The 13,430-nt window shown below is 39.0% G+C and overlaps 1 protein-coding gene across 1 annotated transcript in view; it reads right to left on the bottom strand.

The window, feature by feature from the left end:
- The window catches only part of LOC138143979 (phospholipid-transporting ATPase ABCA3-like), a 282,495-nt gene that overhangs the window by 204,779 nt on the left and 64,286 nt on the right, over positions 1-13,430 (bottom strand). Inside the window, exon 5 of the mRNA XM_069065289.1 lies at positions 2,192-2,451. Within this exon, the coding sequence (XP_068921390.1) occupies positions 2,192-2,451 (260 nt within the window). The remainder of the gene's footprint in view (positions 1-2,191; positions 2,452-13,430) is intronic.

The raw sequence follows: 13,430 nt of genomic DNA, 5'->3' as shown, positions 1-13,430 counted from the left end.
CCACCCAGAAACACCTGGCCGTGTAACCTTGAGCAAGTTACTTAACCCCAAATACTTAGGGGCGGCCAGGTGGCTCAGTGAGTAACAGCACCGGCTCCAGTGTTGGGATGACCTGGGGATCAAATCTGGGCTCAGATACTCAGCACCACACCCAGAAATAACTGGCTGTATAACCTTGAGCAAGTTACTTAACCCCAGTTGCTTTAAAAAAAAAAAAAGATAATGACAACAAGGAAACAAATACCAAAATTTGTGGGATACAACCAATGCAGTACTTAGGAGAAAATTTATATCCCTAAATACTTAAATCAACAAAAGAAATAAAGAGCAGATCAATGAATGGGCATGGAATAAAAAAAAATAACTAGAAAAGAGCAAATTAAAAATCTCCAATTAAATACCAAAACATAAATCTCAAAAATCAAAGGAGAGATTAATAAAACTGAAAGTTAAAAAAAAACCATTGAATTAATAAATTAGGAGCTAGTTTAAAAAAAATCAATAAAATAGGCAAACCATTGACTAATGTGATTTTTTTAAACTTTTTTTTTAAAGCAATTGGGGTTAAGTAACTTGCTCAAGGTTACATGGCCACTTATTTCTGGGTGTGGTGCTAAGTATCTGAGCCCGGATTCGATCCCCAGGTCATCCCGACACTGGGGACGGTGCTCTTACTCACTGAGCCACCTGGCCGCCCCTGACTAATATGATTTTTAAAAGGAAGAAAAATTATCAGTACCAAAAATGGAAAGACTGAATGCACCACCTATCAAGATGAAATTAAAGTAATTAGAAACTATTTTGCCCAATCACATGCCAATAGAAATGACAATCCCAAGTGAGATATTTACAAAAATATAGATTACCCAGATTAACAGAAGAGGAAAGAGAATATTTAAATAATCTTAACTTAGAAAAATAACTTTAAAAAATAAATTGAACAAGCCATAAATGAGTTCCTCAAGAAAAAAAAATCCCAGAACCAGATGAATTTACAAGTGAATGATATCAAACATTTAACCAATTAATCCCAATATTATATAAGCTATTTGAAAAAAAAAAGACAAAGAACGAGTCCTACCAAATTCCACTTGAATATGGTTTTGATACCTAAATCAGGGAAAACAAAAACACAGAAAGAAAACTATAGACCAATTTCCCTAATGAATATTGATGCAAAAATTTTTAATAAATATTACCAAGGAGATTATAGCAATATATCACAAAGATTATATAATGACCAAGTGGGATTTATAACAAAAATGCAGGGCTGGTTCAATATTAGGAAAAGCATAACTGACAATATCAATAACAAAACCAACAAATCATATGATTATAGCAATAGATGCATAAAAGACTTTTGACAAAATACAATACCTATTCCTATTAAAAATACTAGAATGTTTTCTAGATTAGCACAACAGAAATGGAATTTTTCTTAAAAGGATAAGCAGCATCCCCCTAAAACCAAGAGCAACCATTATCTATAATGGGGATAAGCTGGTAGCCTTTGCAATAAGATCAAGGGTGAAGGAAGAATGTCCATTTTTAGCAGTATTATTCAATATTGTACTTGATTGTGATAGATAGATTGATGTGATAGAATACTATTGTGCTTTAAGAAATGAGAAGAGGGATAGCTTCTGGAAAACCTGGGAAGATTTATATGCATTGATGCAAAATGAAATGAGAACTAGGAGAACATTGTACATTGTAACAGCAATATTGTAATGATGATCAACTGTGAAAGACTTACCTACTTTGATCAATATGATGAACTAAGACAGTTCCAAAGGACTTGTGATGAAAATGCTATCCACCTCCAGAGAGAGAACTGATGAACTCTGGGCACAAATAAGTTTTTCACTTTCTTTATTTTTCTTGCATTTTTTTTTTTTTGCAACATGGCTAATATGGAAATAATGTTTTATATGACTTCACATATATAAATGGTAATATATTGCTTGCCTTTTCAATGGGTGGGGGAGGGACTGGAGGGAAGGAGAGAGTTTGGAACTTAAAACTTTAAAAAATTAATGTTAAAAACAAATAAGTGAACAAATGAATTAATTAATTAGTTAATGGTCTGAAGAGTATACGTGAACCCTTAGGGTTCAGATGTTTCAGCATGATGGCCAATGAACCAAGTACTACCACTGACAGAGATAGGGGTAATTTGACAGATGGTTACCTTCAATTTTCTTTCTTTTTCCTGAACAATGGCATGGATGATGAAGACTGAAGTGCAAAGGAAGCTCAGCATGATCAAGATGGAAAAATTGTCCTCTAAGACTGAAATGAATGGGTCCTGAATGTAAGATGGAAGTGGGAACCTCTTCATAGTAATGGTGATTTTCTCATACTGCTGAGTCATAGAGTCATTCATGTGGTAATACATGATTCCTCTGTTGACAGCATGTTGCAGAGACAGAAACCCTTCTCGGAAATATCCTAAATGAGAAAGCAAAGGACACTAAGCACAACAGATTGAGAAACACTACAAATGAACATCAAATGAAGAATTAGGAAAGTCAGACCTGCCCACTCACAGAATTAGACAAGTTAAGGCTTGAAAGACATTCCCACAGTTCTCAGTCTGAGGGATGGCAGAAAGCTACAGAAATGGCCAGTGGAATAGTTCCTCTTAAATATTCACCCCTTCCGCCCTGCTAGTTGCAGGGTCTCCTGAAATTCAATGCTCCCTCTGGATACAGTCTGTAAGCACACAGAGTCAATGAAAAGGAGCAATGTCAACTTCTCTTGATGTTAACAGGATCTATATAAATTGAACTAAATTGCAATATGGAAATACAGTAAGATACCATGGAAAAGATTAATGCTGTTGTCACTGCAGAAGTAACTGGCATAAAGGTAGCTCCTGAGTATGGGGACAAATCCTTAACCAATCTTAAGAGTAAGCCTATCCTGTTAAGTTTCTGCATTTTTCCATATAACCAGAGTCCTAAACTCCATTGATATGAGACTCTCATTTCATTAGTGGAAAAGGGACTCTCTCCTCCTTAAAGTTGCATACAGGGAAGGGTGCAGTTCTCTACCAATGAGGAAACAGTCCCATACCAAAGGGTTGTGGAATGCGGGTTACACCCATCTCCCTGCTTAACTGTTTCATTTTTGAACCCAGAATGTTTAAAAAATGAATACCAAGAAAAATTCACATTCCCACTAGTTAAAAAGGGACTAGGATTAGCAATACTTCACTCCATGAGAGGAAGGAGAGATGGCTGAGGTCCCTTTTCTTTGAAATATAAGAGAGATACTAAGATTCAGATAATAAAACATTAAAAAATTATCAGGAGCTGCTTAAGTGTAATATAATGATAGCTATCTTTAATGTGAAATGGAGATAGCATATGATGTGTGTGGATGTGTGTGTCTGTGTGAGAGAGAGCAAGAACACATATGCCTATGTCCATGCATGTGAATGCTGCTGACATTTATATAGTATTTTCAGTTTTGTGAAGCACAATCAATGGATTATTTCACAAGAGACTCATAACACTTTGAGGTAGGTACTATTATTATCTCCATTTTACAGATGAAGAAACTGAGATTAAGAGGAATTAACTGATTTTCCCAGTCATACTGGGCACTTGGTAAGTAACTGAGGCAGGATTCGAACCAAGATCTTCCTGCCTCCAAGTCTAGCACTCTCTCTCTCTCTCTCTCTCTCTCTCTCTCTCTCTCTCTCTCTCTCTCTCGCTCTCTCTCTCTCTCTCTCTCTCTCTCTCTCTCTCTCTCTCTCTCTCTCTCTCTCTCTCTTTCTCTCTCTCTTTCACTCTTCCTTTCTCCACATATTTATAGAAAGGCAGCATGGACAGAACTGGAGAAGGAGTTTCCACATCTGGGAGTTAACTATACCAGTGAAATGGCAGGTTCAGTTACTATCCCTGTGGATATGTGGGTATACATGCATACATATGTATGTATATATGTTTGTATGTACTGAAGTAGGGCAGTGAGGTGGCACAGTGGATAGGGTAATGGGCCTAAAATGAGGAAGACTCATCTTCCTGAGTTTAAATCTGTTTGCCTCAGTTTCCTTATCTGTAAAATGAGCAGGAAAAGGAAATAGCAAACTATTCCAGCATCTTTGTCAAGAAAACCCAAGATGGGGGCAGCCAGGTAAGAGGGTAAGAGCATCAGCCCCAGTGTCGGGATGACCTGGGGGATAGAATCCGGGCTCAGATACTCAGCACCACACCCAGAAATAATAGCATTAATCATAAAAAATTATTTATACAAAAAAATACAGAAAGAACTCTTATCTAAGACCATAGACAGTCAAGAAAACTTTCTTCCCTATTTTCAGGAATCTATATAATCCTTGTGAATTATAACACTTTCCTATGTGACTGACCTTTAGAAAATGAACTTTCCCACTAGGACATACCTAGTCTACACAACTCATGGTATCAATAAAATACAAGATTGTTCCTCATCATATTTCTGTACCTAGACTGAAGCCCTTATTCTGGTACTTAGTCTTATGGTTCCCCTGACACACCAATTTCTCTCCTCTACTTGGCATTATGTCATTATGCTACCAATTAGGGATCTATATACGACATTCCTTCCCTTCAAAGACCATAAAAATATGGCAAAAGTTACTCCTCAGATCCATGTGTGTTATTCTTAGCATCTGTACACATTGTGCTAACTTCTGTCTACATCTAGACTGTTCCCATTTGTGTCTCCTTTTTAGAGGTCTATGATATCCCTCTAATATGGAAGGAAGCAGTTCCTTTCTTGCAATGTACTTAGGAATCAATCACACTAAAGGGGAGAAGGGCTTTTACCTGACCACTCTTTGAGAATGAATGAGCATTCCTTCCCCAACCTTGTTAAAAAATTTTAAGTCCTGGGTAAGCCAGGAGGCTCAGTGGATAAAGGCCCTGGATTTCAGGAGGACTTAATTTTAAATTCAGCTTCAGACATAAGCTTTGTGAGCCTGGGCAAGTCATTTAATTGCCTTGAAAAAAATCTTAAATCCTTGCAAATTACACTAAGTACATACATACGACTTCAAGGTATATATTATGTAATAGCCATGAGACACACATTGCAGGCAAAAAGGTTAAATTGATCCCATTTTACAGTTAAAAGTTTAGAAATCCAGTTCTGCTAATCACTATTCTATTCTTGTCTCAAGGAAATCTGCTATCTTTGAGGAAAGTGGGAGGACATCAGGAAGTCTGGTCCAATAGCACCAGCACAGACTATTACTATTACAAAACATTACTAAGCTATCTTTCAAGGATATCTGGTCTACTATCTCTGACCTTGGGGTTGGACTCAAACAATGAACACTCCTTAGTCATGAGAGGGAAGGAAGGGGCTGTTGCTAGTCCCTCATTCCCAAATTCCAAATAATCATATTGTTCCCCATGCTTTAGCTATATAACCAATTATGGTTATACACATAAACATATACACATATACATACATGCATGAAAAGCCAGGTATCTCACTGTCATGTGCTTACTTGGAACAAAGAAAGCATCTGGCAAATGCCTTCTGATTCATCCACTTATGCGTTTTGAGGACTTGATCGTTTTACCACAGCCAGGAATATCTACCCTGGAGGCTCGCTATCCTGACTGGTGACTACATCTAGGTATAGCTCTAGTCATATTTCACTTTATTCTTCAGGAATCTTTTTACTAGACTTCATGCCACGTGTATATGTTCTATATAATCCTACTCTCTCTTTTCTAAATTCTTGAAAAATAATCAAATCAACTTTGTCGTTTCTTCTAGAAAGGGTATGTCAGTCTACTCCCTATGGCTCTGTTCAATCCACACCAGTAAACCCCACCCTGGCCACTGATCCCCTATAAGCGTTCTCCCCCAACAATGCACAAGCTTCTTGAGGGCAATTACTGTCTGTCTGAACTTTTATATTTGTATCCTTACCATTTATCACAGAACACACAGTATGCACTTCATGAATGTTTTCTGATTTATTCATTTATTCACTGTTCAGTCGTTCAAAGTACATTAGAGGCACCTTAGGAAATTGGCCAAGATGCTATAATAGGATGAAGAAAAATAGCCCAACTCTCCCTGACAACTACTCCACAAAAACCTAAAAGCACCAAACTGGATCCAGATCAGGAAATCCAAAGAAAAACAAATCACAGAGAGATCTATAGACAGTGGAGATAAGATCTAGCTGGATGCTGACACTTCCTAAACAGAATTTGAACTAGGACCTTCAGGTAGGCACTGGTGGAAGAAAAGGTCCAGGATCTAACACAAAAATACCTTATGCAGTGTGAAAAGCAGAAACAAATGCCAACTGCCAGATCTATTACAAATACCCTAGAGCTGTGTCATAGATCCAGTGCAAAAATGGAAGTCCAGGGCAAGAAGCAGAAGCCAGAGTAAGACTGTGCATTGGTCAAGAAGACAGAACAATATGTACAGCAAGAATGGTGTGACTCTGACCTCCAGATGATAGCAGAGCCTCAGATCCAGCCCCCTACCCAATCTGAAGCCTATAAGCAGAACAGAGAGCTCAAACCAATGGGGAACCTGCAGTTCTGTCACTCTGGACCTTCAGAGCTTGCCAGCTAGTTGATGATGGTTAATTCCAGCAGAATCTACTGATCTAACCAAGGGCAAGGTCACAGTTACTTTCCTTAGACCCAAACCCATTTCATGAGCTTTTAATGCTTAGACCAGTCAAGCAGTAGCAATTGTACAGCTTGGAGCCCTACACCTCAGCTGTAGCTTTTATAACCCTTTCTGAAGCCTACAGAGGAACAAGCAGAGAAGGAAATCAAGAACAAAGGGAAGCTCATAGTTCTATCACTCTGAACCAACAGAGCTTTCTAGCTGGCTGATAATGGATAACACAGCCAGCAGTATACTGTAATTCCAAATGGGGCAAGCCCACAGACCTATTGCTTAGACCCAGACTGATATCAGGAACTTACAGAACTCAGATCAAGGAGACAGTGATCGGACCCTGTCACCATTAAGACCACTTTGAGAACACTGAAAGTTTTCAGGCCCAAGCAACCTGAGCTGTCTCTGAGATCCTAGGATAATAAAACAATCAATACCCCCAAGAAAATGGCAATAGCACCAGCACAGACTATCTCTCCAAAACTGCATAGGGACCAGCCCTGACATCAAGTCTAAAGTTAGGAAACAATCTGGAAGAATAAGCCAACAGCAGCAAAAGAATCCCACCATACATAGCTACTGTGGTGACAGAGTAGTTGTCCAGAAAGAGAATGACAAACTCAGAAGAAGAGAATGATTACACTACACTTAAAAGCAAAGTCTCAAAGAAAAACAGAGCTTGAACAAAAATTCAGCTAAAATATATAAAAGACATGAAGAGGCTTTTTTAAAGAGCTAAAAGTAATTTTATAGGAGAAATTAAAATGTTAGAAGAATTTCAAAAGAAATAAAAACTATGGAACAAGGCTTTAAAAGACATTTTATATAAATGGCGGGGCATAGAAGCAGCTGTGTGGCTGTTTCAAAGCTCCTGGCCTGCAGATCATAAGGGGAACAAGGGACCATTCTGAGGTGTACTCGCTCTTGCTTTAATCTGCTTGGATCTGGATTACAGTTTATGGTGGAGGTCCTAGGGTGTATGACCAGGTGCTGGAGTCTGTGGAAGCTTCAAAGAGGGCACCTAACTAATAGCTCCAGCAGCTGCAAAAACAGCAATTTGGGACAAAGCTCTCCTCTCTGGAAGCAGAGTTCTACTGTGGCAAAAAGCTCAAAAGTCAAGTAATTGAGTGGCAACATAAGCAAGCAAAGGAAGCAAAGCAAGCACAGAAATCCAATTTTAGATTCCTATTTTGGGGACAAAAAGGATTAAAGCATGGAACAGGAGGAAGACAACAAAAGATCATAGGTCTCTCAGAAGAACATGGCAGAATAAAAAAAATTTAACAAAATTTAACAAGGAAATAATAAAAGAGAACTATTCAGAACTTCTGAATATATAAAATGAAATACCAATTGAAAGAATTCACCAATTCACCAATCATCTTCAGGAAAAAATAAAAACCTCAAGGCTGCAAACTCCAAGACACATAGTGATTAAATTTAAAAATTCAATTTAGAAATAACAGGTTATACAAGTGAAAGACTTCCAAATACAAAGAAAAGGAAATTCAAATAACATAAAACTATTTTGTACCCACTAGAAAATGTAGGAGGGAATAATGTGTTCCAAAGAGCAGTAGAGCACAGGATGAAGTCCATATTGACCTACTCTACAAATCTGAACTTAGCCATACATGAAAAAATATGTACTTTCATAATAGAGATGAAAAACTGAAACATTTTTAGAAAGAAAGCCAAAAGTGTAGAAATTATTTCTTTGTTTGTTTTTGCTTTTTGGAGGGCTATTGGGGTTAAGTGACTTGCCCAAGGTCACACGGCTAGTTTTTGTGTTAAGTGTCTGAGGCTGGATTTGAACTCAGGTCCTCCTGACTCCAAGGCCAGTGCTCTATTCACTGAGCCACCTAGCTGCCCAGAGATTATTTAATTCTAAAACACCCCAAACAACAGAAATGCTGGAGGAATATGTTAGAAAATATAAAATAAGGAGACGATTCTAGAAAGATGACAGAATAGGTGAGAAAAATTTCAGCCCTCCAAATTTCTTCCACAAAAAAAGTCAGAGCATTACCTTAGAGAAGCAGAAATAAACACAGGGTAAAGTAATTATTCACCTAAGACAATTTGAGAAGATCCCAGGAAAGACCTGGCCTCCATGGGTGGAGGTTTGGCCTGAGTGAAGTACAAACTCCTCCAGGTCAACTCCTCAGAATCAACAACAAGCCCTGGAAGCAACTGGGGTTGGGAGGCAGTCTCAATCTTAGAAATATTCATTTTAGGGACAATGTGGGGTTCTGATGACTGAGTAGAAGGAGATGGAAGGACCTTACACTGTGTAGAGACACTAATCACAGCCAGGCTGACCAGCCAGGCGTCCCAGGTGGGGACTGCTGCTGTCGGGGAGAAGGAACTAGAACACATCTGGTATGTACAGTAGCAGAGGGGTGGGGACACTGCTGGCTGTGGCTCTCTGTAGAGAGTGGAACCCCTGGTTTCAGTTTCAGAGCAGGGACAACTGCTATTGTTTGCAGCTACTGGATGAACCAGAGTGAGTAAGATCACTTGCAGGAAAACGTCACCAGGGGCACTAGCCACAGCTCAGGAGTGGTGAGGAGAGCCCAAGGTTGAGCCCCTAGACAGATCTCAGAAAATAACAGTAAGAAGGAACTGAGGCTTAGGGCATTACTCCCCATACCTTGGGACTAGAACTTGATCACACTAATACCTGCTAATAATAATGATGATGATGATAAAACAATAAAGAAATAAAAATTAGTGAGCAAAGAAAAAAGAACCCAACCATACATAGCTACTACTGGGACAGAGAATATGTGGGTACATATTCAGAGGAAGCTAATGGAGCTAAAAAGTCACTCTTTTTTCAATGAGAAAAATCCCTATTTCAATGAGAAATGATCCCAAGCACAAAAAAGATATTTCTTGGAAGAACTTAAAAGGATTTTAAAAATCAAATAAGAGAGATCAAGGAAAAATTAGAAAAAACAATAAGAGCAATTCAACCAAGAAAATTATGAAAAGAAAGTCAACCACTTCAAAATCAAAATGAAAAATTTAAGGGAGAAAATAATTCCTTGAAAACTAGAATTAAGCAAAGAGAAGCTAATAACATTCTAAGACATAAAGAAAAAATAAAACCAAATCAAAAGAATGGAATAATAGAAGAGAGTGTGAAACATCTTATCAGAAAGATAGCTGATATGGGGAACAGATAAAGGACAAATGATATAAGAATAGTAAGACTGTCTGAAAATTATGATAAAAGAATCTCAATACAGTATTACAAGAAATTATTAAGGAAAATTGCCCTAAAGTTCTAGAACAAAAAGGCAAAGTAGAAATAGAAAAAATCCACTAATCACTACCTGACAGATTCCATGAGAAAAACTTACAGGAATAATATAGCCAAGTTTCAGTCCTCCCAGGTTAAGGGAAAAATAATGAAGGGCAGCCTGGAGGCTCAGCGAGTAAGAGCAGCAGCCCCAGTGTCGGGATGATGTGGGGATTGAATCCCGGCTCAGATACTTAGCACCACACCCAGAAATAACTGGCTGTGTAACCTTGATCAAGTTACTTAACCCCAATTGCTTTAAAAAAAAAAAGGGGGGGTGTAGCAGCAAGCACCCCAAGCACGTCCTCAGGGTTTGCTGCTACCACAGGTTCTTGGATCTGCTTTGTTAAAGGAAAGCAACTCAAAATGGGTTAACAAGCTTACTTTAATCAGTCAGACATATATCGTTTACCTTGTTCAGGGGAAATAGGTCAGCACCCCACACTTCAAAATATACAGACAGAATTATCAAGACATTAACAGATCAAGTAGACAGCTTTCCAAACTGTCCAACCATTACATCCATACCCAGTCAACATCTGGGTTTCCACATTCTGGGTTTTTCAAAGCCGGGGGACTCTCAACAACGGCTTCCCAGAATTCAGATCAAATCACAGAACACTTTTCAAAGTGAGTCCCAAAACAAAGCTACACATCAGGGCTTATATAGCCTTCTCCTGGCTCAGAGAATGTAACAACCTTATTGACCCACTGGCCAATCAAAAAGTATCTACTGAAAAACAAGCCTCCCTCCCCAGGCTTCTGGTGCACTTTAGCCTAGGGGCAGGGAAGATCTTTAAAATTTACATTCGCATTACAGGGGGGAATAATGGAAGCAATAAGAAAAAAAAATTAAGTATCATAGAGTGACAATAAGGATTACAGAAGACCTAGCAACTACTACATTGAAGGACCATAGGTTTTGGAATACCATCTTTCATAGAGCAAAGGAGCTGGGATTACAACCAAGGATAACTTACCAAGCAAAGTTAAATATATCCTGAATGAAAAAAAAAATGAACATTTAACAAACTGAAAGACTTTCAAGTATTTGTGACAAAAACAGCAGGACTTTAATGAAAATCCTTCATAAAACATTCCAAAGAAATATAAAATGAACATTAAGGACCAACTATAAGGGCCACGATAAGGTCAAATTGTTTACTTTTTATATATGAAAATGTTATAAGTTCTTTAATGATTATCATTTTTATTTGGGCAGTCTGAAAGAAAGGCTTGGGCTCATCTCAGTATGATGGGGTAAATCTAAAAAAAAAGCAATTTAGGGAGAGATAAAAAGGAGCAATTATCTTATACAAATGAGGTCAAATAAAAGGAAGACGATACAGAAGCTATTGAGGGGAGGGCAGATAGTGCTAAAAACTACTCCCATCAGCTAAAGAGGGAACAACATACGTATTTAGAAGGTTATAAAAGTCTTCTAAATTCAGAAAGACAAAACAGGGTAAGGAGAAGAAACAAGGGTGGGGAGAGAGGATAAGAGGATTCTTAGAGGGGTGGGTAGGTAAAGGAATAGGAGGGCAAGGCAATGGGTAGAAGTAAAGTAGAGGAGATAGGAGGGAAAGGAAAAGTAAAGAAGGGCAATGAGGGAAAAAAGAAAGGAGGAAAATATATAACAAGTTATTATAATTTAGATTGTGGATGGGATGAATTTACTCAAAGGCTAGAAACTGATAGGAGATTAAAAATCTGAATTCAAAAATATGTTTTTCAAGAAATGCTATAGGGGGAAGAGTCAAGATGGTGGAGTAGAAGCAGGATCTCCCCGCTGCTCCAGCTTCCACCTTCTCTAATCGATGTAAAAAGGGGACTCTAAGCAAACTTTGGAGCTGCAGAACACACAAAATGACACAGAGAGAAGCTAACCTCCCGCTGAGGACAGCCCAGCAGGCCAGCAGGAATCGGCCAGTGCAGTGCTCTGGGAGCCAAGCCCAGCCCCACACCTAGGCTTTAGCCCCAGGGTGGGCCTGACCAGCCACAGGCTGGAGGGATTCCAGATCAGCAGCAGCTGTGGCAGTTTCCAGATTTATCAACACATAGATGTGAAGGACAAAGTGAGAGGTCAGTGCAGTCTGGATTTTGGGACCCAGTAAGTGGGAGTGTGTGGCTTTTGCCCCCAGGGCGAGAAGCCGCTGAGACACAGGCACAGCCAGCCAGCACCATGTGGCAGCTTCAGCTCCTGGCCTGCAGAGTGTAGGGGGACCAAGCACCAGTCTGAGGGGTAATCACTCTTGCTTTAACCTGCTTGGATCTCAATTGCAGTCTAGGGTAGAGGTCCTGGGGTGTGTGTCCAGCTTGCCAGAGCATGTGGAGACCTCAGAGAGGGCACCTATCTAATACTTCTGGGAACTGAGAAAACCCCAGTGTTTGGGACGAAAGCTCCCCCATCTGGTGGCAGAGTCCTACTGTGGCAAAAAGTCAAGTGACTGAGGGGCAACGTGACCAGGCAAAGGAAACAAAGCAGACAAAAGATTCCAACATTAGACTCCTATTTTGGGGACAAAAAGGAGGAAAGCATGGAACAGGAAGAAAACAGTGAAGTCAGAACTCTTGCACCAAAGCTTCAAAGGAAAATATGAGCTGGTTACAGGCCATAGAGGACATTAAGAAGCAGATAAGAGAAGTGGATGAAAAATTGGGAAAAGAAATGAGAATAATGCAAGAAAATTACAAAATGACAGTCAACAGCCTGACTGAGAAAAATAATACCTTAAAAAACAGACTGACTCAAATGGCAAAGGAGGCCCAAAAAGGCAATGAGGAGAAGAATGCCTTAAAAAGCCAAATTTGCCAGATGGAAAAAGAATCTCAAAAGCTCAATGAGGAGAATCATTGCTTCAGAATTAGATTGGAGGAAATGGAAGCTAATGACTGACTTTATGAGAAATCAAGATGCTGTTAAACAGATCCAAACAAATGAAAGAATAGAAGGCAATGTGAAATATCTCATTGGAAAAACTACTGACATGGAAAATAGATCCAGGAGAGAAAATTTTAAAATTATTGGACTACCTGAAAGTCATGATCAAAGTAAGAACCTAGAAATCATCCTCCAGGAAGTTCTCAAAGAAAACTGCCCTGAAGTTTTAGAACCAGAGGGCAAAATAGAGGTTTTCACCGATCACCTGCTGAAAAAGATCCCAAAAATAAAACTCCTAGGAATATAAGAGCCAGGTTCTGGAATTCCCAGATTAAGGAGAGAATATTACAAGCAGCCAGGAAGAAACAATTTGAATATTATGGAAACACAATCAGGATAACACAGGATCTGGCAGCTTCTACACTGAGGCATCGAAGGGCTTGGAATATGATATTCCGGAGATCAAAGGAGTTGGGATTAAAACCAAGAGTCACCTACCCAGCAAAACTGAGTATCATGTTTCAGGGGAAAATATGGTCATTCAGTGGAACAGAGAACTTTCAAGCATTCTTGCTGAAAAAACCAGAGTTG

This window comes from Petaurus breviceps, unplaced genomic scaffold (genome assembly GCF_028583685.1).
Source record: "Petaurus breviceps papuanus isolate PSGF00001 unplaced genomic scaffold, PetGlider_PUasm1.0 138, whole genome shotgun sequence".
Lineage (NCBI taxonomy): Eukaryota > Metazoa > Chordata > Mammalia > Diprotodontia > Petauridae > Petaurus > Petaurus breviceps.
This window is presented reverse-complemented; position numbering and strand designations above follow the sequence as displayed.